The sequence below is a fragment of the Xiphophorus couchianus genome, chromosome 13 (assembly GCF_001444195.1).
Source record: "Xiphophorus couchianus chromosome 13, X_couchianus-1.0, whole genome shotgun sequence".
Classification (NCBI taxonomy): domain Eukaryota; kingdom Metazoa; phylum Chordata; class Actinopteri; order Cyprinodontiformes; family Poeciliidae; genus Xiphophorus; species Xiphophorus couchianus.
This window is the reverse complement of record NC_040240.1, coordinates 21,727,458-21,753,341: the sequence shown is the minus strand read 5'-3', so window position 1 is coordinate 21,753,341 and position 25,884 is coordinate 21,727,458. Positions and strand designations below refer to the sequence as shown.

The window sequence follows — 25,884 nt, the reverse complement described above, 5'->3', positions numbered from 1 at the left end:
CATTCTAAATATACTGCACAGCTTCTGATCAACTTTTTATCACCGGAACATGAGCACAATAACAACCATCTGAAGTGAACTATGGCATTGGCCAATGATTTTTGTCCAAGTCATAGCAGAGCTCTGCTACACATGTCAAGATATGACATTTGCTGTGAATTGATGTTATGGAAATAAATTTAATTCAGTTTGCACATTTTTTGCTCCCCTCCCCCAATAGCCTTGTAAACACAGAATGGAGCTGGGCAAGCACTAAAAGAAAACTCCAACTCATGGTGGACTCTGGTTATTTTCCTTGCAGTATATCTCAAACATTTGAAAGAAAATGCAGTCTGGAAAGCTGAAATACCTAGGTGCATTGGTACTTGATATGCTATTGGCTGGCATTTTCAAAGCTACCCAGTGGCAGCCATTGTGGAGTGGCATTCCTTTTCCTTGGGGCTGATTGGCTGTACCCCAAAGTCACGTCAAACTTTATGAAGGTGCAATTTGTTGTGAAGACACAAAACAGCCACACATTAGTTATAGGCAGTTCGAAGTGTTTTAGAGAGAGACTTCACAAATATTAGCTGTTCATGGGCAGCTATGGTTCCTTACTTCCATACTAGGTCCACTGCATTCTCTTTGGGGAGTTGGAGTCACCTTATGTAGTGTTTGTACTAGACATGATGTGTGATTTTCTGTCTGTTAAAATATTTATGTCTGTCAAGGAGATCTGATTTATAAAGTTAATAATAAATTTTCGTACTACAAATCAGACAATGAAACCTGTGGCTTCAAGGTGTATTAACAAGAGTAAATCTAACATAAAACAAATCTGTATGAATTTTAGTTCTGTGCCACAGTGGCAGAAGGAGACGTTCAAACATATATTGAAACGCCAATGAATGAGGTCAATAGAGGTCTACGGATAATAAATGTTCATTTTGGTAGCCGTGGTAACTACGTATTTTATTTTGAAATGCCCCACCGGTAGTCTTGTGTGTCATTGAGTGTAACTTGACTCCAGGTCGGTAGCCGAGAGTTGTTGAACGGACCGAATCGGGGAGTCTGTGTGGGACCAACGAGCCTGTGACTGAGGTGTCCGGAGGGAAGCGGCAGAACCTGGAAACATATGATCTGAGAAGGTAACGCTGCGCTGCATTCACGCTGCACAAACCCAAAGAAAAACCCGCTCTTAGAACAACCTTTACATTCCACCTCAGCGCTTCTCAGTTGGGCTGCTGATGGCGAGACGTGCAGGTCTCACCTGCGCTCAAATCAATTAAGGACAACTTCCGTTGCTTTTCTTCACCTGAAACAAAACACAGCGAGCCTGAAGGCAATTTAATATGTTAGCTCATCTGGAGGTTCAACTGGTTTTCTCTGTAAAATAATAAATACTCATTGATCTTTTTAGAAACGATGCCAACTCGCTGAAATATGTCTGATGTCAAAACGAAAGTTAAGACTGTATGAGCTGAGAATGTTTATGTCATGGGGAATTTTACTTGAAGTTTTTTTTTTTTTTGCTTCTTTTTTTTCAGTTAAGTTGTTGTCAGTTGTAAAGGTATTTTAATTATAATTCTGCATTTCAAGTTGCTTGTGTTTTAATGTTCATGCAAACAAAATGCAGAATATTCTAAATCAAGTTGGTGCCCTCAGGGTTTACTTGCAGAGGATATCTAGTTTTCCCTCCGTATTGTTAGTGAAAACGCAGCTCTTACAGGTGACAGCTGTGTCTGCTGCTGCACCTCTATCCCTCTGGAGTAACATGCTTTCATGCTTGATGCAGCTTGAAAGACTGCATGGAGCTCATTCCATTGCCAGCTCTCCAAACCCTCCTCAGCTCATATCAAAGATTTCCTTTACAAAAAAAACTAATAATGATTGGAGGAAAACCTCTGTTAAGATCACAGGACCTGGCAAAATTCTAAAGCTTGCATATTTTCTGTGGTTCTTGCAGCTAAATTTCATCACATTTCAATTCCAAACCAGTTGCTAACTTCTTACTGGACTTGATTAAAATGTATGCTTTGCACAAATACAATTAATACTACAGAGAAGATTATAAATAGTTTTAATTTTAATAATATTTTTATGGGCTTACCCTGTTAATTTGAGATATTTTGATTAATTAAATATTAAATGTATCTTTTAGTTTAGTTCTGTCACATTGAGAGGTTGTTTGCAACAGCTGCATGTGTTACCAGGTAAAGTGAGTAATCTTTTCTTATATGACCTATGCCAAAGTATTTATAGCCCTTGATCTTTTTCCCATTTGGTCATGTTAAGACCACACTTTCAGAATTTTTATTTGTTGGAAAACCACCCTTTTATTCACAGTTGTGCACTTTTCTAATGCAACAAATTTCAATAAAAGCAAGTGTTAAATTTTGATTCAAGTTTCTCATTATACCTGATGAATTGTGAAAAAGTTCTTTGGTTATGGATACTTTGGAAAATCCTTAAATTGGAAGAGTAGGTACAATTCAGTAGTCTTCCTGCTGGCTTTTTAAGACTTTGTCCAAAGTGTTCTGATTTTTCTCCTCAGTTAATTTTGGTTGCTATTAAGGAATAGATGATCTACTAATTTGCACTGCATTTAAAAGAATTGCCACAGACTGATTCACTGCTAAACAGATTAAAGAACATAACATTTCTCAGAATCAATGAAATGCTCACTGGAGGCCAAGAGAAAACTGAAGTCTGTCACCCCCTTCTGTTTCTGATCATTTTTAGTAATTCTATCCTTCCTTCCTGCTTTGTTCCTTCCCTTCTTCTTCCTACACTCCGCTTAAACTCAGGTGTTTTGTGTCCTCTGGTCACCTGGAATCAGGATGCAGTTCTCAGTCAGACTGAGCTTCTTCCTGCTGGGCTTTGTTTTCATCGCAGTGTTGCCTCACACAGCAAAAGGCCAAGGTAAGTACCTCTGCCTCACTACTCATAAGTGTCACCAAAGACTAAATGAGTTTACAGCAAAGGACCAAACATAACTGAGGTGGGCTTTTAATGATAAAGACAGGCAGGATAATTGAAAGGGCAAGTATAAACTTGCCCTAAAAGTTTTCACTTTTAGGGCTTTGAGAAATTAATGTTTCTATTGCAGAAGTGGAACCAACATTAGGCAATCTTATGTGGTTTTTTTTTCTCTCTCTCTCTATGAAGATTCACAGAGCTTTCTGTGTTGATTTAAAACCTGGGCACAGGCTTGTGGGGTTCTCCAGCAGTTTGATTGGAAAAAATAAGATGGAAGTAGGCAAGATAAGGCCCACCTACTTTAGGTTTGACGCTAATTTCAAAGAAAAAACTGCAATACAAAGCAAAATTAATAATGTGATAAAGATGCTTAATTATTACATATCTTATGTTTTAAACTCTGTGTTTGGTCTCTTGCTGTTACCATTTCACTTTTAAAGTTTGTATTTCTTTTTACTGTTTCCTTCTCATGTGCTCTGATCTTCCTGTGCCTTTTAAAGGGAAAAGCCATGATGGTAAAGTCATAAAAACAAGTTGCTCCGGCAGCTAAAAAGATGTTAGTAGTGGATTCTTTTGCTTCCATAACTCTTTAACTCTACTTTTTGAACCTGCTGATTTATCTGCATGGGGTTTATAAGCTGTACTCTGGCTACACATTTTGAAAATGATGCAAATGTGGAATCTCTTGACATTTAAAAGCCTAAAATGAAGCATCTTTTCTGTTTTATTGATTTTTTATTCACAAATCTTTGTATAAAACAAGTAAACTTCTAATTTAAGTTTACATTTTTGCACTTTCACTGTCTTCAGCTCATTTAACATTGAAGCAATTAAATAGACTTACTCATTACCTGATTAGCCTAAAATGAGTTTCCTCATCATCATTATCATAATGACCTATTATAAACATCAACTTTTTAAGAGGCTTTTGTTCACTGAATGAAAGTGATTGATTTGTGTTCCTATTTAATTAGTTCTGCTTGTTTTCCATCATTATCCAAACATTAGAGCTGTAATAAAGTTTTCAGTTTTAACTTGTTGGATTTCAAGTGTTGTGTGAGGCACTAAAACATTTTGCCTTGAATCAATGCAAAGGTTTCATTGGTTTTACCTCCCTGGTTGGAGCGCTCCCAAAGGTTTTTGGAATTGGTGAACCTAAAACAGGACTGCACTGAAACCGATTTCACGTTGACGCCTGCTCCTTAACCACACTAAGATTACATATGCTGACGCTTTACCACATCATAAAACAAAATCAGAGGAATAAAGGTCAGTGTGAGATATATTTAGTTGAAAGAGATTCATGTTATAGTAATTTCTTAAGGTATTTTATACAAAAGAAAGGGAACTGTGATTACCATAGCTCCATTTCAGACGGTGTTGGGCAGTTATGGTGTCTGTCTGACGTGTTGATTGGTTATGAGCAAACCATATTCCTACTGCCACATTTTGTGTGCAGGATCTTTGCCAAGCTTCTTTTGCAGAGTTTTTGCACAGCTATATAACAGCCTCCACAAATATTGCCAGTCCTGTGAAAAATGTGTATAAAAGCCTTCAAAATAAATTTTTGTTCCTCGCTGTGGGTTGAGGCTCGACAAATGTAGGGCTTTGTCCAGTTGCAGTCTTAGGCTTTTTCAGCATTCATCTGACATGACATATGAGAAAGTTTGTGTTCATAGTAACTTTATTATCACCATTTCAATTTGAAATTATTTTTTTTAGTTCATCATATGCTAAGTGGTACATAAGAAAATGGCATCATTTATCAGATATCTATTCCAAGATGAAAAATTTTTGGATAGAAGAGGAAAATCTCAAATGTACTTATTACGAAAAGTATTTGTTGGTCTGGCTTCATGCACATAGGAACTTAAATAACATTCCTAATCCAAATAATTTGGTTAAAACAAGTTCAACTTGTCTTGGAAGGATTTCCACGTGGTTTAGGAGTTTTTGTCGGAATTTTTTACCTTTCTTCCAGAAGTGTAGAGAGGTAAGAGAAAAAAAAGTGAGGACAGACAATGGTCTTTTCTATGAGAAGACTTGACTCATAGTCTCAGTTCTAAGTCAACCAAAATGTGTTCTGTCAGGTCTCCGTGCATCACAGTCACATTCTTCCATACCACATTTGCTCGTTCTTGTCTTCATGTACTATGTGCACTGGTTCTAAGTCATGTTGGGAACAGCTATCGGAATGGCTATCTCTGTAATGTTCCCACCAAGTTGGGAGCATCATCCTGGAACTTAAATGTCGTGGTATGCTGATTGAAGAGTCCTTTCAACAGAACTCAAAAAAAAAAAAAACATCCCCACACCTTCATCCCTCTGCACCTAACTTTATACTTGACACTCTGCAGTCAGGCACTGGAATGCTATTCTCCGGGCAATTTTCAAACTCTTGAATACCAGACAGAGAAGCTTTATTTGTCACTCCAGAGAACACATCTCTGCAGTACTACAGTCCAGTCTAGTGTGCTTTGCTCCACTGCATCTGACACTGTGCGTTCCACTTGGTGATACAAGGCTTGGAGGCAGATATTAGGCCATAGAAACCCATTCCACAAACTCTGTTCTTTAGCTGCGTGATGGCCATATGAGGTTTGTAGGTCTGTGGTCATGTCAATCCGCTATTCACCTCAGGGTTGGAGTGCCGGATGGGTTGTTTGTGGAAGACGTCTGTGTGCCTAGGTGCTTGGTCTTAAGCACATGAGGCAGTAGAAGTGGTTGGAACAACTTCACAATTCACTATGCTGGATGGGTGAGCAAATATTTTAAGCAATATAGTATGGATAAAGACACAAAGCAACTATGGAAAATGGTTGCCATAATACAAATAAAGTCATGGATTTATCATATTTTTCTGACTGATGAAGATTTGCACATTTCTGCCTTACTGGAAATGCATGTTCTCTAATTGTTCCTATTTTCAGGAGTGGTTATTTAAAAGGGTTGCTGGGTCACATTATGCTCATATACCCATGAAGCTAATAATTGCTTTGTGATTTTTGCTTAAAACTATTATGTTTTTTCTCTCCATACTGAAAAGCTTTCAGTTGTTCTATGCTTGACTTTAAAGTTGGAGAAAATCTAAATCTATCTCAAGAAGTGTCACACATGGTCTTTTAACCATAGCTGCCAATAAATATAGTCTGCTTTAGTCATGTTTTAAAGAAAATAAGCTAAAACCTTCATGTTTACTTTACATTTGCATAAGACAAAACAAAAGGTGAAAGTTGTTGCCGTTTAGGAGAATTTATAACCACTTATTGACTCTGCAGATTAAACAGAAGCTAATTTTTCCAGCTCTGACCATTGGTATGTTCAAATAATGTTTGCACCGGTCAGTCTGGACAGATAATTGGCTTGGCAAAACTTTGCAACAGAGAAAGTCTTGCACAGCATGGACAGTTGCTAGGATTTGGTCTGAATATGAGAAAACCGAAAACAGCCACAGCATTCCTTAGTTAGAGGCGTTGTGTGCTAGCCTCGGCTACAGCGGCGACCCGGGAGGAGCTGAAGACTTATGAGTGGCTAAGCCCAACCTTTCCTGTGGAACCTTTGTTTTCAAATGGGTCAGACAGGGTGAGAAGCCTTTGTAGCAGAACAGACTTCCAATTTTGAAGCTTACTGATTGATAACATTAAATAGAAAACATGTAGCTTAATTATTGTATGAATTTAAAGCCAGGTATTGTGGATGGGGTTATTGAGTTTATCCAATTTCTCTACGTCTCAGTAATTTAGGTTTGTCATTAAGTAATTACTTAGTCTGTCTTAAATCATTTTCCACACCTGACAGAAAATCCCAATTTCAGAGGTTAAAGGTGGAATTTCAGTGGCTCAGTGAAGGATTTACAGATACTTCTCATGTTTGCCATCCCCCCACAGAGAAAGACTAGATGAAGTATCTTCAGGTAAAACCTAGAGGGAAACAGGCAGGGGGATGTAATCAAATGCCAGCAGTGTACTGTGTTACCATTTTAGGTCACATGTATGAGTTATTAACATTAATTTGATCAGAACTTTGGAATAATATTCTGAATTAGAACATTTTAAGAACTTTATTTAAAACTATACCAAATCACACAAAATAGTTGGATAAATACACTTCCTTCTTTATCTTTGCTATTCTATTTAATGCCGTTTTGTCCTTCTGATTCAATGTTGACAGGTGTGGATTGAAAAGACAGATAGCATATTTGTAATTAATCTGCTCTCTGTTGATTTATTGATGCTGAAATCCACACTGTAGCCGCTCTGAGATATCTCAGTCGTTGCAATAGGAATATAGATCACAGGGTCTTTTCTAAAACACGCTCACGTCAACGGTCCCTTGCTTATAGATGAGTTTTCCTGTTTTCTGTACTCGGCTCACTGCTGTTCTCTCCCCTGATACCATAGCCCACTTCCATCTACTCTAACACTTCATTTAAAATGCAGTCAAATCCATGCACTTTTGACTTACTGCAGAACTAGCATTGAGTGTGACGGACACTCGTCCCCTGCTGTTTACATGAGATCTTCGATGAAAAATTTATGAGAATTAAGTTCCTATCTCTGTCTGTCTTTGCTGGGCTATTTGCACACCATTCAATACTTTTCTCTGTGTGTGAGAATCCAATCTCACAAAAAAGATCCCAAGGTTTTTCTGAGTGTGTGTGTGTGTTTGTGTCTATCTATATATATGCACACGTGTGTGTGTGTAGAATGCTGCAAAGGAACCGGCAGATTTTTCAGGAGAATTTTTGAAAACAGCCACCAAAGGTTTCATTTTTTTGTGTGAACATCAGAATACATGTGCTTCCAGCCGTGGACAAACATGCATAATTTATGAACATACATGCAGATACGAAGGCTCAGTACACAGTTGAGCGACACTGCAAACAGCGAGGTACGAAATCTGCATCTTGAATCATTTGGGATTTCAGCAGCTTTCTTCAGACGAGAGAGCTAAGCCCTGGGCTGAAATCTCATGCAGCCCTCATTCTCATCCCCAGGTTGGTGAGATAATTGGTACTGTATTTATTTTTTTACCTGTGTTTGCATATAAATATATATTTGCCTGAATGCACGGGCTTTCCATTTTCTCCACCGGAGTGAGAATTATCCTTCCTGTGCTGAACTCAAGTTTCTTTACATACCTACATAAGTGGTTTCTGTTACTGATCTCTGGCATAAAAGAGGTGGCTCACTCAAAATGCTGCAGGGGTTTGTGGATAATATCAATGTTACTCAGCCCAGTGTTGCAAAGAAAGACATAGGAAAATGCAGAAAAAAGTAAAATACAATACCAAAGGCTCTTCAAATTGACGCATAAGAACAGTGAAGAAAAATTGACTTTTTTGTTTATCATGTTTATCTTCAATGTTAAGATCATTTAAAGGTTTTCTATACTGAGGGATTTAAGACTATCATGTTTAGTCAGGTATCATTTTCTTAAACCTACCATTTTTTTAAGTGAAAGGTTAGTGTCTTGCAAAAGTATTAATTTCCATAAACATAGACCACATTAAAGTTATAAAACTCAAGAAATTGTATTCCAATTCTATGTGGTAGACCAACAAAAGCATGTAATGCAGTTAACTTTACTTGGCAAATGTGATTTTTTTTAGAGCTTTTTTAAAAAAAGTTTGTATTTGTATCATGACAAATTTCAAAGTTAAATGTGTGTGAATACAAAATACTGTTCAACAGTTTGTCTTTCATGACTTCTTAAAACAGATCTGACTGATCAATTAATGTTTGAACAACAAAGTAGGGCTGCGCAATAAATTGTATGTGCAATTACTGCTCAGATGCAATATTAAATAAAATTCTATATTTTAAGTTTATTGCATTAATATCCTGCATATCCATAATATATTTGTCCAGTTGGATAGGCTCTAACCAGCCTTAATATTCACCTGTGAAATTGATTTTTGGATGCTCAGATTCTAAAGCCCACAGATGTTAGTGGAGACACTTATGATAAAGAAGAAAAAGGCAAGAAAATGTGGGTTTTCTATCACTGTTTACAGCACTAGTATGCAGCCATAAATAACATATTCTGTTTGCATGGATTAGTATAAGTTTAATGGTACAATACGCTTGAACAAAACTACTACATTGTGATAGCATTGCAAAATGAAAGCAAAAAAATTTAAACCAAAAACATTAGACTGAATTCCATGAAGTCATTACTTTTATTTGAAATCAGAAATGTATTATTCCTATAAATGATTGCTATATTATGTAGAAGTGTAAATGATTTAAAATAAAAAAAAAATAATGAACAAATTATCCAAATGACTGAAGGTCCTTTACACTTTGTATTCCATCTTGAGATGTCTTTTGTAAAGAACAAAACTGCCTTCACACATGTAGGCAACCAGCTCCTCTATACCGTAATACAAAAATGGAGCAAAGAAATCTATGTTTTTTTCCTATTTAGTCACAATTCAGAGCTGACTGGCAGTGCTTGGAGAAATGGAGTGCTATTCCCCATTTGATCAGTCTTTTGTATGATAAAAAGCATATTTAACTGCTGGAAATTTCTGAAAAAGGTTTTTGGGTTTTAAAATCTCAACTTTTTAAAAATACGACACACCTCTAAAAACTTGAAACTGATCGATTTCTATTTTTGTCTTGTTTGAAGGTAACACATGTGTATTTTGTTCCAAACAGATATTCAACACCAAAAAATGTTTATAATGGAGCATTTTTCAATTCCCATTTGATTATTTTGAGTGAGCCATTTTTTAAAGCCTCTTGTGTATTTCGCTTCAGCGCATCAAAGCTTCATGAGGCATCAGTCATTGTGTAGGTATTTAAAGAAGTTGGCAGCAGCAGACTGTTCACCTCATAATGAAGGCACAAACACAGAAACTAGTTTGTGGGTTTCATATCTTATTTTCCACCCCCTGGGTTTTCTTTTTTTCTTTGTAGTCAATTAAAGTTAACTGGGGAATGTACTGCATCTAGATATATATTTTAGTATGTGGGATTTGGCTTTGCTGGTGTGGAAATGATAGGGTGGTTGTTGACCTGGTTATGTGGTTCCTTCCATTGTTTTTCTTTACAATAGCCGTATTCCATAGTTTTAACCAGTGTCCTTTAAGAAAACTTAACAACACTATTCAGAAGACCGCAGTGAAAAGTGAATATACGCTCAAATACTCATAAAAATTCCACTTACAGTGTTGTTGACTTTTCTGTAGGTCACTAACAGGTGGAGGCAATTGTAAAGTGTTTTGGGTTTTGTGGAGTTCGTTTGATCACATTATTATGTGATTTACATCTAAATTATCCTGGCAAGGACAGGAGAGGAATAGCACCGACATGCTATTCCAGGGCCTTTCCCTTTGGTACCTTTTTGTTCGTTTTTTTTTTTTTTTTCCCCTAGTGGTTAAAATAAAGTCACATTCTCTCCTTTTCATTGTCTTCCCTCATTTCTCATTGATTTCAAAGCAAACAGACATCCTGAGATTAGTAAAGCAAGGGATCAGTCAAATATGAAGAATGGCAGAGCAGACAGATGAAATGCTAAGAGAGTGAAAATGAATGAATATAAAAGGGTTTGGGTGAAAAGTGGGGGATAGAGGCCTCTAGACAGCTGGAAGGGCTAGTAACTAATCAGGATGAGAGGCAGGAACGATGCTTTGATTTAGACGGCAAGATGAGCACGACCAAGACCTGTCATACCCCACAGAGACGAACACAATTCAGGAAGACAAGGAAGAGGAGGAGAATGAGACTTTGGGACTTTTTAATGTGACATCTGTTCTATCTAATCTCTCTGATGTGTATCCTCCACATGGATGAGATACAGTATATACTGTTTTTTTCCTCTGTTTCTTGACAGTTAAAAAGAGAGTGATTGTCTCAATGGCACCAGAACTCTGGAGGGAGTTCAATTTCATTTACCTCTTTCACAGTTGTGGTTTGTGCTTGGTGTCACTGTGCGTGAGTGAAAGTTAATGGAAAGCACATTCTGTAACACATAATGTCTGGCAGTGCCATGCAAAAGTATTCACACCCATTGTTGCTTTTCAGATTGAGGGCAGCACTAAAAGAAAATCAATTAGAGGCTGTCAGAGCCTTGGGAATGGGGTGGAAATTGACTTTCCAGTAGAACAACAACCCCATACCTCTAAGTTCACAGACATTCTCTCTCCATTCAAACTTAGCCTGTACTATTTTGCAAAGAAAAATGGGCAAAGATCTCTACAATTATACATTTACTCTCTACATATGCAAATCTGGTAGAGAAATAATCCAAAAATACTAAAAGATTTATAATTTCCGTCCACTTCCCAATTATGTAGAACTTCATCTTAGTTTAACATTAAAAAATTAATTTCAATTTATAAGAAAACTTTTGCAAGACACTGTTTAAGGGCTGGGGATGATTTTTGAGAACTTGTGAGCAGAAAAGTTGGACTCCCCCCAGTGTGAAGGTTCAGCCATTAATGACAACTGAAGTTTTCCAGTATTAGCCGAAATATTGGAAATTAGCATGCATTCTCTGACGCATGAGAATGTTTTATTGTAATTTACCTTTGATGTATATACTTACAAGATGTGTCAGACTGTTCAGACCTGTTAATATGATTTATTTCCCATTGTCTGTAACAGTTTCATCACCACGGAGATTTCGTGTAAAAGTCCTGGGACAGGACAAGCTTGAGGTATCATGGAAGGAGCCGAAAGGAGATTTTGAAGGATACAAGGTTATTTACATCACACGTCCAGGTAAGGTTGAGCTTTAAAGTTCAATGTTGTCATTTTGAAAAATGTCTGTTTTTCTTTATTATTGTCTTAATTGGTTGCCAAAATATGTTCACAAGCATGTACTTATAAAAAAGTACTTCATAGATAATAAACCTGACCTTAAATTTACAATTTCTTTTTCCCTAAAATAATATATTTTTTAATTTTTCTAAGTTTATTCAATTAATGTTTAAGAGAAATATGCTGTATCAATGAAGAAGAACTACACAAACCCAGCAACAGTTTTTCTCCATTAAAAAACCTTCCAGTTTCAACTTGATTAGTTCAAAGAAATATGACAAAGAATTTTTCAAGAATATTATTTTCTTGTTCAATCCTGCCCTGTTGTTCACACTGTTAACCTCGCTTCATGCCCAGTAGCTCAGCAATGATTTCACTGTGACAGCTTGATTGGCTAATGCTTTGCTTAAGGGCCCCTCCATTGTAATTTCTGCATAAAACATATCAGAAAATGAGTTTAAAAAGTCCAATACATGCAAGTTATACAGTGATCATTTGTTTTATGAAAACCCAAAAATGTAAATAGTTTATGCCCTTTTTATGAAAAAGGTTTCTTTTCTTAGTGTTTAAAAATGTTGTTCTGCAAATGGGTATGCAACAGTAAAACTCCTTTCCCTGAGGGAGAACTAATCAACATTTTTATGTCATTTTTGCTTATGTTTGAGTTCATAGCTCATTGTGCAGAAAAAAGTTAGACATAACCGAAGACGGGGTGGGATTTAATTGATACTCCAATTACGCTGACGCACACACTAAACACCTGTGACCGACTTCAGTGAAAATGCACTGGTGTGGCTTTTAAGCCGTTTGTTTTCAACTTTGTGAAATACCCAACAATTAAAGCACCCAGTGAAGATCTGTTTGAAGTCTAGAGAGACTTCAGTCAAGGTGGGGAAAGTTGAACTACAGTAAAATCTAATGCAATGCATCAAAGAGGTGTGTCCTATTTTGATACTAATAATTACAACTGCTAATGTTGTGATTAGTTTTAATAAGTATCAGAAAACAAAACAACATATAAATCTAAAAGAACTGAAAATGACAATATGATATTGAATTTGCCCAGCCACCATAATTTTAGCATTTTCATAAGATTTGGAAAAGATTGTAACCAATAGTGTTGACTTTATTTGCATTATTTTATGTCACTGAAACATATTTACCATCTTAACAGTACAATATTTTGTACATCAAAATATTGTTTGATTAGACTGTGGTTGTTTATGTTAACTAGAAATTAACAATATTTCACAAAGCTTTCAGGAATTGTGTTTGTATTGAAACAGGTGTTACCTTTGAAACAAGATTGCTGATTTGAAAATGTATTATCATGATAGTCAAAAAAGAAAAACATAAGATAACCTTTTTAAACCTTGATAGATTACATAATCAAAAACATATATTTTCAACTTGTTAAGTTAGTTTTTAAATTGACTGTGCAAGACAAAAAATATGCAAATGTTCTGTTGCAACATTCATTGATTAGGCATACTCATTCTATTTAACAATTCTTAAGGATCAGTAACAAAATTCAATAGGAAACCCATGCTCTGTATGTTTTAGATGTTTTCCTGATTCACATTGCAAGGCTTGACTTGTCTGCTTGTCAAGCTTTGCAGCTCTTATAATGTCTCATCTTTTTTATTCTCATTATTCATGAACCAAGTCGCCTAGTTTGGCCCATTTTGTAAGGATTTGTATTAAGCTCTAAACATTGGGAGATTTATTCTATGCAGTATGTGTTTTAAAAAACAAGTTCCTTGTAGAAGCAGTATTTTCAGGTCAGTCTCTAGGACAAATACTGCAGACCTGACTACTCTCCTATCCTTTTTTTTTTATCAGTTGATACAAGTTGATAAGTAGTTAAGTAAAATACAACGCATTTCACAAGGGTTAATAGTATCTAAATATTTTAAAATGTTGTTATGTTACAACAACAAACGGTGTCAGATATTAAGCTCTTATGTGATGAATCAACACAAAGTCGTTCATAATTGTAAAGTTATAGGGAAAATAGCACAGGGGTTTCAAATTTTCTGATTGGCTTTATAGTTTCTGCAGACAAACACCACTGCATGAAACTGTTATTACTATGTTTTGCTGTAGAGATGGTGCTCTCAGGGTAATGTGTGGTGTTGGTTTCCCCCCTTACTAATATTTACACATAGGTCAGCAGGTTTAGTTTGGTCTCATCTGATCAGAATACCTTTTCCCACATGTTTGCCATGCAAGCAAACCTAAGTTCTACCCTAAAAAACAAATATGCAATATTAATTTGGCTTTCTATTAGCAGTAGAAAGTGAAGAGGGAGGCACATGTGATTAAATATTGAACCTTTTAAAAAATAGCCTTTTTTTGATGCACGTTTCCTTGGTTTGTGTCACTGTCTTCGTTATATTTTTTCCTCGCTGCCAGTGCCAAACCTTCTTGATTGCTTGGTGAAGTGTGGAGATGAGTTCAGCTTGCAGTGATGTGTTGTGTCTGCGCTTCTGCTTTATGTTTGTCAAGTGATGCTAATAAAAAACTGTTTCTAGACTGCTTTGAACAAGACTGAACACACAGTTCAGTCTTGTTCCACTGGCAAGTCGCACGTTAACCGGTTAATGTGCGGTTCGGTTTTTGTCCTTGCTATTGTGGGCAGGTCGTCAGCGTGCAGCGGCTGTGGTCAACGCTCTGCTGATGTTTGCAGCAACATTCAGCAATGGAGAACCTTGAAGTTATAGTTTTAATGGACTCGATCCCAGATATTTAATTTTGTTTTATAGAACCTAATTGCTGGCCCAAACATAATGATACATACTCAGAATAGTTTATGTCCCTGTACATATACAGTACAGACCAAATGTTTGTACACACCTTTTTATTCAATGAGTTTCCTTTATTTTCATGACTATTGACGTTGTAGATTCACACTGAAGGCATCAAAACTATGAACAACACATGTGGAAATATGCACTAAACAAAAAAGTGTAAAACAACTGAAAATACCCCTTATATTCTAGTTTCTTCAAAGTAGCAACCTTTTGCTGTAATTACTGCTTTGCACACACTCTGCATTTTCTTGATGAGCTTCAAGAGGTAGTCACCTGAAATGGTTTTCACTTCATAGGTCAACCTGCCCTGTCATGTTAATAAGTGGGATTTCTTGCCTTATAAATAGTCATGAAAATAAAGAAAACCCATTGAATTAGAAAGGTGTGTCCAAACTTTTGGTCTGTACTGTAAATATAATTATTTTCTTTCACTTTATTTTTTTAAGTATTCATTGCCTTTTGGATTTAGGCAATGAATGCAGCAAAAAGATGTAAACAAATAGCCATGCTTGGACTTTATCTATTTATTTATTTATTAAATCCAAAGGAAAATCACAGGAAAATTTACATGACAAGCTAATATTATGTAGTTCCGGTATTTCATACTGTCGCAAAACTGCAACCCCATGAGAAAGCTGACCACATACCAAAATCTGAGAACAACCTGGTAGATGCAGGCTGTGACTCTACCAGCCTGTGCGACTGCTAGAGCCGCACAGGATTTGCTACTGGAAAATTAATCTGGCCGGGGCAGACCGAGACCGTACCGGTTAGAGGCGGTCTAGTGGAAATCGCCTAGAGTGTATTTCCTAGGTGTGTTTAATTGGACATTTTAAGGGAGAATGTACTAAATACAACCATTGTAAAAATTGCTTATGCAAACTGAGTAATTTAATAGTTGGATGTGAAAATAGATGCTACTTGTACAATGTTTGACAGTTCAGTATTTCCTTGGTTTTGAAGCCTTACTTTGATTACCCCAGACATACTTTTTGTTCTTCTAAATGGCTCAAGCTTTGCATCAACAATGAAATGTTTCTATAGGAGATATTTGGTTTGTCGCTGTGGGTAGCTGGAGATTTCAGTCAGGCTTGAAGTTGTCAGTTTTATACCAGGGTTCGTTTTCTTGGTCTAGACCCCCCATGTTATGTGGTAATGGAAATCCAAATTGACTATCAGCAATATTACTTTCAGCAGTTTCCAGATTTTGACCGACATGGTGCTCAAAACCAGTTTAATTTCATCAGTTTGGTTCATGTGGTAGAAACTTCTAGTTCTGACCTGAACACTATAAAAAATAATTATGAACTAGATCTGTGACAGGAAATTAACTAACAAAATATTCTGGCAGAATTATGCCAAAATATGTTTAATAGCAACAGATTTCCTGTGGTTAAGGTACAACTTGCTAAATGACATTTAACCAATGTTTAAGGGGTTCTGGAGGCAGTCCGATGTGACCTGCTTTTTTAGGGTGCATGTCATGCTCTGTGTTATTAGTTTTGCCTGCGGCAGAGTAAACCTGTAGCTTCTGGTATTGCTTGGCCCGTTTGCTTGATGACATCAATGGAGAAACTGTCAGATAAGGTGCAGTAAGCCCAGGCAGCTGTCCCCAGAGGCCGCAGGGAAGAGTCGGTCAAATGGCAGGAGCGACACAGACACATAAAAATGATGGAGACGGCGGGGGGGAAAAGAAGCTCAGAGCTGTGGAAACATTGAATCAAAATGAAGATGAATGAAACAGAAAAAGGGGGAAAAAAATGGACCTTAAAACAAAAACATGTTGTTTTATTTCTGTGTTGCCTACATGTTTAGCCTTTGAACATTCTTTCTGGTTGTTAAATTGAAGCCTTGCTTCAGTGTTTGTTTAAAACAAACCTCAACCACTGTGAGTTTGCATGCATTTTGTTTTGTTTTCGTTTTTAATAGCCCTTGCTTGTAGAGATGTATCACTCGGAATTTGGCAGACAATTTCCAATCTCTGTGTTTTGTAAAATATTCACCTGCCAGTATTAATTTCAGCCAATTCAAATCTCTCATTAAGCCCATAATACATAACGATATGACAGATGTAAAAACATGTTTAAATGTTTTACTGGAGGTATTATTAATTATGACTATTATGCCATTATTTATATTACAGGTAGAGAAAACATTAAACCACTTTGTGAGAAAAGTTATTGGAATTTCTTTCTTTTTTTTTTACAGTTATTCTAAAACAAGGATAAAATGAGAAAAGAAAACATATACAGTATATTCTATATATTATATTATATTATATTATATTATATTATAGCTATATTTCAGGATGTTCTAACTTAACATATTAGTGATGTTGGTGTTGCTGTCTCCATGTTCACATTGTTTTGTGCAGTTGTTTTGTCTTCTGTGTTTTGTACTCCTCTCCATGTTTACGTGGCCTTGCTTTTTTATTGGCTACACCTCACATTCAACAGGCTGCCATGTCGTTTGTCCTGTGGGAATACAACGCATGTGGCGATATCAGACCAAGACAATCCTACTTATTGAATGTTCCACATATGAGAGTGGAGCAGTCCCAACGTCCTTCCAAGTTGACCAGATTCCTTTTAACACAACACACCACACACAGCAGGAGTTTCTCATAAGATTATCTGTGGATTCATCACAATAATCAGCGTATCCTTCAGATTGTTCAAAAGGGAAAATTGGGAAGAAAATCAGCATAATTATCTTCCTGTGTGTCTCAGGCTTAACTCTGAGATGTTTAAGTGGCTGCCTTCATTCCACAGCAAGTCTCAAAGTTTCAAAGGATAAAAAATAGCAGCTTATTTCTATTCCCAGCCTTCCTGTCATCAACTGAAGACTCTGCACTTTCTTGCAACCAGAATAAATGACATGCATGGATATATTATTCCTATTAAATAGCTAATATTAAGTCTTCTCAAAGTATGCTTTTATTAGCTTTGCAATAATTGTCAGGGCAAACAACAGTGAAGGGTCTGAATTGCTGTGTATAATGTGTTATTTTGCAATGGAAGCAGGCTTCTGTATTTTAATGTCATGGTTTTATATTTTTTACCTCCAGAATGCCAGGCTAAAGTTATTATCATTTTATTAATATGTTCCAGTTTGAAGAAAACTTATTTTTTAACCTTTTTAACGTTTAAGCATATACCTTCTTTTCAAAAAATGCTGAAGCAAGTTGGTTTCTGCTGTCAATCATTTTACTGGAGCAGCAGCTGGAAATTAGATTTATAGAAAAATTGGCTTTGATAGCTGTCAGTTCGAGAAGATCTATCGATCCCACCTGGAACATTTAGTCGTATGGCAGCTGAATCAAGCAGCAGGCTAAATGACAAACTGAATTTAATCACATGGAAAGCTGAGGAACAATAGGCACTTTTCTTTCATCACAAACTTAACTAATCAGCTTTGTTCCTCCTGAACTTTTCAGTTAATATGTTTTAGATATAATCTCTTTAAGTCAGGAAGAAGGAGCATTTGCTAGAGTCAGTTTGCTGACTTGCTATTTCTATACCAGCAATTTTGCAGGCTTAGATGAATATATCTTTTACTTGATCTTTATTTGCAGTTCTTATTGCTTACTTTGTGTATTGGGTATTGGTTTATGCATTTCTCTGTTTGTTCATATTGCTATCTGTTTACTGTTTGCTGCCACTGTCATTCCCTTAGGTGTTAATAAAACCAAACATTGCACTCCTTAGTTTTGTGATTCCACAAGGCTTCAAAATATCAAAGATCAGGCTAAATATACTTAAATGAACTAACTGGAGAGAAATATTTTTTTCTTTACTAGGTGATGGTTTCAAATTATTTAGGAATGCAAAGGAGTATGAAGAGAGTTTGTAGATTGTGCATCATGGTTACTTGAGAAACATCCCCAATCTAGAGTAGCATCTTTTAATCAAACAGACTTAACTGGCCATAAGGTCTAGTGAACCAAATACATTTATCAAAAGTAATTGAATGTAAATGAATATAACCATTTATGTAACAGATTAGTTTTAGGGTACAAGGAAATTCCTGCCTCACAGTAACATGACAGGATTACACAATCTGTGTAAAACATGCACCATAGTTTCTTCGGCTTTAATCTTGCCACTCTGAGTATGTAGACAAACAAAGACTGCAGACAGACTGCTGATTAGGGGGATGTTTGCAATGTTATGCAAGTCAACCCTTTACTTGGGCAAGTTCAAAGTTAAATTCACACATTTGAAAACTCGGATGTCCTCATTCATTGGTTTGGCTCCATCTATTGCTTGTACAGGTTTAAGGACAAAAAAAGGGCAGCTAACATTTCTGCAGACCCCACACATCCTGAACATAAACGGTCTAACTTTTACTTTCAGGTAAAAGTAAAAGTAGGTATTTGAAAAAACTAGCTGCCACAGAGGTATTTTCCCCCCTAAGGGTGTGTCTGTGATGATCATAATGAGCACTTTACAGTCAGAGTCATCAGCTACTGTTAAACAAGACGAGCATATTTTGACCTAGAATATTAAATGTACATATAAATAAATGTACACAATGTTAAGTTTTTTAAATCTCCTCTAAAGTTTGTTTAATGTGTGTTCACTGTGCATAAAACCAACGTCAAATTCCTTGTTTATGTACTTAAACCTGGCAATTATAGCCGATTCTGGTTCTAATCGATCTCTTTCCTACTTACTAATTTAATCTTTTTTTTAGAGGTAAAAACAATATGCTGTATTTTTATTTACATTACAAAAAAATGTAATGCAAGCATACATACATGATACTGTATGCTGTCTAGACGGGTGTAATGTGTTTGCGGCCACATTTAGTGTATTAGATTAGAAGATTTTGTTTTCTTTCTTTTGGTCTTTATTTTAGAAAAGCAGATGTTGAAAATGTCGGTTCTGATTTTATATCTATATAATTACATGGAGATTACTGAGGTTCTGTGAACTGTGTAAAGATGTAGTCACATTGACAGCAACAGCACACAGTAATTTATTCTGAAACTCAGATCTTAATAGCATGGAAAGGCAGAATGTGTTTCATCTCAATAATTTGTCTAAAGTATTTCAAGGTGTTGATACAAAAACACATGTTTCTGAAGCAGAAGCGTGTTGTTCATTTGATCCTGTCATTTTTTTAAAGTTGTGCAAGAACAATGAATGATGTAATTATAAACTTAAATAGTTTAAATGAAAGTTTTGTTTACCAAAGTACCAAACATGGAGAATTTTCTCTTAGAAGAAAAGATTTAAATTACCATTCAGTGTTACCACCTTCATTTACATGTAAATGTATTAATTTGGAAATCTTTCATCCTTTCATTTCAACTGCTATAAACAGGTTTGCAATGCAGGATGTCATATTCTCAGATGAGTGAGACAAATCTTGATTGTGAGTGCAGCCTGAACAGTTAAGGATGTTAAGAGGTCTTGATGAATATCGTTGATCTATTTTCAGTCTATGAAATTAATGTGTAGTTTCACAAAGAAGGAAGAGAGGAGGAGTTCTAAAGAAAGTTTTTAAAAAACCCACCATCCACATAGTGGAGAATAAATACTAAGTTATATTCAATAAATTATAATATGCATTCAGACAAGACTTGTTTGTATTATTTGAAGTAAAGGTTGAAAACAACAACCTTTAAGCAGGTATTAAACATACTTTTCATTTCACCCTCATTTATGGATTAGACGTGTTTTCTTTTTATGATCTGATGTAATATTCTAATTTAAATGTTTTCATTACTGGAATTTAACAGAAATAATAGCCTAATTACAGCTACCTGTAATTTATTCTTTATTATGTATTTAATTTACTGATAAGGCTCCTGAAATAAATGGGCTGCAATATTCAAATTTATTGAATGAATATGTACAACAACTTACAAAAGGTTAAACCTTTTTCCCTTTTTGTTACAAACTTCCATGTAATTTTGGGAGGGGTTTATGATAGGCCAATATGAAGTAATGCATAATTGTAAAGTCAAAGGAAAATGAGGCATGCTTTTTGAACGTTTTACAAAAAAGAATCTAAAAGTGTGAGATAGATACTGCTATGCAAAAACCCCTTTCAATAAAATCAAATGACCAACTGTTTTTAGAATCAGAAACAATTTTACTTTGCAAGTTTTGTGCACACAAGCAAGGAATTTAACTTTTTAGAAGGCATTTAAATTATATTTAAAACATGCAACAAAAAAAAATAATAATTTGTTCTCCAAAATGAACTGTGGATCCTTAGCTCCTCCAGAGCTACCATGAGCTTCTTGACTGTTCTTGACTGAATATTGTTCTTCTTCTCAGCCTGTCAGAAAGGAGGACCGCATCCTGCTTGGCCTGCATTTTCCAATATTCTTACCACTTTTAGATAACGTGTTTAACAGTCATAAGATACTCAGAGCTTTAGATGTTGTTTTATGACCCATCCCTTCTTTGTCAATCTTATTCCTAACCTATCTTGTGTATTACTTGGTCTTTCTGAGCTGATATTTTAAAGATATTTACTAACAAAATTCAAACATCTGGTTTGTTCTTTTTGTTTTACGTATTCAAAACTGGTGACTTATGACCGAAGCACGTGCCGTTTCAGGAGCACGTTGCTCTGTTCTGTCATGTCGTGCACGTTAAACTTCTTTAACTTTCTGTGTTCCTTTCATGGACTACTAATTGTTGAAATCCCAAGAAAGCTTTCTGAGATATGTATTGCAATATTAACACGTAAGGTGTATAAATACGTTTGAACTAGACTTTAAAGAAACCTTTTATTAATGTGGCTTTTGGTAGTGGTCTTTGAAAATATTTTTCTTCTAATTGTGCTTTTTTTCCCTTGAAACAGGTGGACAACAGAAGGTGCTTGAACTAGCAAAGCAGGAGACAAAGCTGATCATTAAAGATTATAACCCCTCAAAAGATTACAACTTTAAGATCAGTGCTGTGAATGGCGGGAAGGAGAGCAAACCTCTTCTAGGAAAACAAGAAGGTAGGAATCTTAAACGAAATGAGATACTTCTAAGGCTATGTTCACAAAGCAAGTCTAGATGATCAATTCAGATTATTTTGGCTGCTTTTCGTCATTCATAATTCATATTACTTATTAAATGCAACCACAATCAGAGTCCTGTGTGAACAATTTAACCTTCAACCTCAAAACGACTCACATGCGCAGAAGGAGAATGTAAACGTTGTACAGCAGTACACTGTTTACGACTGTAATAATGGATGCCACTATTTTGATCAATTTTAAAGCTATTCAGGGCTGACAGGATCATCACAAAATTATGACATGAGGGAAGCTAATAAAAAGAAAACACAGGTAATAGAAATGACTTTTTGTGGAGCATTGACTGCAACTTGTGCACAGAAGTTAGTTTGAATGCGTAGTTGGACCAGGATGGAGAAATTGGGTTGTGATGTACCCCACTTACAGATTTTTCATAATTTCATTGTTCTAATTTTCAGCCATTGTTTATGTCTGGTTTTACAACAGCTGGTTTCTTCAAGTGCAGAATTATGATGCACAGCTCACATTAGTGACAGAAAAGTTGGATAAAATACAACACGTTCAGACTGCAGATGGTTTCAAAACAATCAGATATGTATCCGACTTAGTGCTACATATAGAAGTGGCACAATTTGGACATTTTTGGGAGGTGAAAAATTGGAGTTTGGCCTTTTGGACTGCTGTGGAAAAGTCAGATATAGGTTTCATATGGGCAAAACAAAATCAGATTTGGGTCACATTTGCCTGATGAGTGAACATAATCAAAAAGGTAAATAATACTTAAAATGATGTGGCCTCTGTTGAAAACACACCCGATAAAAGCTGACATGACCTGTTTTAAGTTTATGCAAATATACATTTTGAGGAAAATTGACCAAGTTAAAATGCGACATAAAAATAACAACTGCACTTGCAGTTGCAGTTAGTTTAGCAGCAGGAGCCCTCCATCAGATGTGATTAGCAGAGTACCTGCTGTCTGATTAAGGTGTGGCTGTAGGAGCTGTAAGTCTAACAGTTTGAAACTGTAGCAACTGAGACAGGAGCACACAGTAGGGGCTTGTCATCGAAAATATAGCACAATTTTTTCTTTGCTCAGTTCTTTGTATCTTTGCTCCTCTCAGGTGGATGTTAAACAGCCTATGTTTCCCCCACTTTAAGCTGCATCAGAAGTCCCCACAGTTCAGTTTCTCTCCCTAGTGTTTAAAAGAATGTCAAGTACTCTGTCAGAGTTTCACTTACGTGATACTGTTTCTCTTGAGAGCAAATTACCCTTTTATGTATGGTTTGTATTTCATGGGACAGTTTGAGGCATTCACTGTCAGATCGTCTGTCCCTCACTCCTAATTTTCTGAGGTTGGATCGCAGTGAGAACTGCTTCAGGAGGGAAACCCAGACCTCCAGCTAGACCCTTGACCTACATCGCAAGGGATTCCTCAGCCAGAAAGGAGATACAGTAACTCGGGAGACTTCTGTATCTGCCTCAGGTTATCCTCCAAGTTCAATGTGGCAAAAACCCTGTTAAAATGAGGCATATATAATAAATAGATTTAAAGAGAACAGTAAGAAATAAAATGAATGAAATATGCAATTATACAAATATAGCTGTTTGTTTTTCTCAAAGTGCAAGAAACGAATAAATGAAATAAATAACACATCAATAATGTATTAACATTGTTTTCATTAATATAATTTTGCTTTAGTTGAGTGGATAGTTGTACTAAAGCAGACAAAATCTTGTTGGTTGCGTCTCTATTTTGTCTGCCTGCATGAATTCGTTTCGTTTCTTCCTTACTAATAAAAATCTATCTTCTCCATCCCTGGGAGTCCAATGGTTTCTATGAGTTGACAGATCAACTTTGAAGGGTGAAACTTTATTATGTGCCATCTCTTTTGCTTAATACTTACCATGTTATTTGATCTTATTTATATTTTTCTTCTTATCACCATTGTTTTATTTTGTTTTGGTATTAGCTATGAATTTAGTTTTGTTCTTGTTTGTTAAAATCATTTTCCTCTCGACTCTAAAACAGTCCCATTTTTAGCCTATTTTTCTTTTATTTCTGCATTTTTTTTATTTTAGAGGTTGATTGCTCTCAGTTTTCTATCTTTTAAGGAACTTTGACATCTTTCATGGTCTATCTGCTTGTTTTTCTTTTACAATCTTCACATTTTGTTTGGACATTTGACTAGGAGCCACTAGCATCTTTTCCCACCTTCTGCATTGATTTACGTGCTTGACGGCAGATTGAAATCATTTTCTTTGTTCCAACTGTGAGCTGTTTTGTAGGGACCATATTTTCTGTCAATCAGTTAGATACAGCTCATCACTTAGGTCATTTAGCATCACTTATCTACCTGTAAACACAGGTAGATAACATAATTACATAATTAAACTTGTGTAGGTTCTAGAAATGTTCATTAGAGTGATTCTTTGTTATCTGATGGTGCTGGGAAGGATTTTTTCTTTAATATTCTTTTATCTGCTTTGATTAAAAATCCTGTACATTTTAATTCCAATGTCAATTAATTATTTGAAGTGTTTTACAGAGTTACAATTTTGGCAAATGTATTGATTTAGCAATTTTGTTATGATTTATTTTTTTGGTATAAAGTGAAGTAAACTCCTTCAGGAATATTTGTTTCCTATTTTTGCCAGTTTATGGTTGTATAAGCATAACAACAGCATGCCTGAGTTTACTGTGGCATGCTGGTTTGGGGAAATACACAGAAATAGGCCAAGTATTTCCTTTGTTTCAGACATTCACAGACTTGCTAGTATTTACTTGCTGTTCTAGAAGACATGGGGGAATCAGGACATATTGAGCTTATAATGTGTCTGTTGATGCATAAATGCACAGGGGTAAAAGGGCTGTGTTCATAGAGCTTTAATTTTGCACTGAAAATAATCTTTATGCTCATTGGGAGATCAGAAAGAGCATCACATAGCTGTGCATTTTTTGACCTCACATACTTATCTGTGTAAAATGTCATGAATTTGAATTCTGTGTCCTAAACCAATACAAAGTGGCACACAGTTGGAAAGTATAAGTAAATGAATAAATTATTTGTAGGCATAAAAATCTGAAAAGTGTATCACACATTTGTATTCAGCTCTCCTTACTCTTATTGCTTGAAAGAAATCCAGTGTATCCAATGCAATCAGAAGGTATGTATGTAAAAAAAAAAAAAAGGGTCGTTTGTGCAATTTAATCTCAGCTGTTCAGTTTCCTCAGATGTTTGTTACAAAACAAACATGAACAGCTAACCGAGAAACTCAGCAAACAGATCTCATGGTTAAAGTAGTAAATGTGTTTAAAGTGTTTTAACATAACAGACCATTCACATGGTTAAACATGGTAGTGATGGTGTCATGGTGTGGGGATACTTAACTGCAGCAGGAGCAGGAGAGTTGGTCCCAGCTGATGAGATGATGGTTGATCTTCCAGTAGGAAAACAGAATAATGATACAGCCACTGCTCCAATGATATATCAAATCATTTATTGCAATTAAAATTACCTAGTTAAATATAACCAAGAATGCCTGTTCACAAATTGATGTTCACAGATGCTCTCTGGCTAATTTACATAAATTATTTTGCAAAGAAAAATATTGTCCATCTTTGAATGTGTAAAGTAGTGGAGGCATGCCCTGAATTAATTGACCTGCAAAGTATTGAGGGATGTTAAATATATTAGATTGCATTGTGTTCCAGTTTTATCCTCTTTTTGGTGTGACATGACAACATAAATGAGTGCCATATCTATTAGACCAGTGGTTCTCAAATGGGGGTACGCGTACCCCTGGGGGTACGTGGAAGTACTGCAGGGGGTACGTGAAGCTTTTCAAAATATCTTTAAAAAAATCAGTAGGCTCCTCATAATAAGTCTTGGGAAAAATTATTTTGTTAAAAGTTCGATAAAATATAAATGTGTGTTCATGCACTGAATTTTATATTCAGTATTTAGTTTCAATATCCTTTAAAATAAAACGGACCCCCCCACCAAGTTAGTTTGACCCATGGACCCAAGGCACTCGTCAATGACCTGTCGTTATCATGATTACACTGTAACTATGGAGACGTGGCTAAAGCGTAGCAGCAATGCTGCTGAAAGTACAGATAAAGTGAAAAAGAAGGCACTGTACCTCTTTCTTATTCCAAAAATGTTTCGCCCGTGTCAGGGGGTACTTGACTAAAAATATATTTTTAAGGGGGTACATCACTGAAAAAAGTTTGAGAACCACTGTATTAGACGATTATAAATATGTTACATTTTCATGTGTTGTGCTAATTTCAGAAAAATATAGAATTTTTTTGTTTTAAAATAATGCTTTAGTTTAATTAATTTAGTCTAGCTAA

At 35.8% G+C, this 25,884-nt stretch overlaps 1 protein-coding gene across 5 annotated transcripts in view; it reads left to right on the top strand.

The window, feature by feature from the left end:
* Nucleotides 1-990: 990 nt before the first annotated feature.
* col14a1b (collagen, type XIV, alpha 1b) overlaps nucleotides 991-25,884 on the top strand; it is a 139,630-nt gene continuing 114,736 nt past the window's right edge. For 4 of the 5 annotated variants that reach the window (XM_028035227.1, XM_028035225.1, XM_028035229.1 and 1 more), the window contains exons 1-4: nucleotides 991-1,127; nucleotides 2,787-2,901; nucleotides 11,571-11,687; nucleotides 21,362-21,505. In XM_028035227.1, coding sequence (XP_027891028.1) covers nucleotides 2,820-2,901; nucleotides 11,571-11,687; nucleotides 21,362-21,505 — 343 coding nt within the window. In that variant the 5' untranslated portion in view covers nucleotides 991-1,127; nucleotides 2,787-2,819. The remainder of the gene's footprint in view (nucleotides 1,128-2,786; nucleotides 2,902-11,570; nucleotides 11,688-21,361; nucleotides 21,506-25,884) is intronic. The other variant, XM_028035230.1, reaches the window with a different exon arrangement.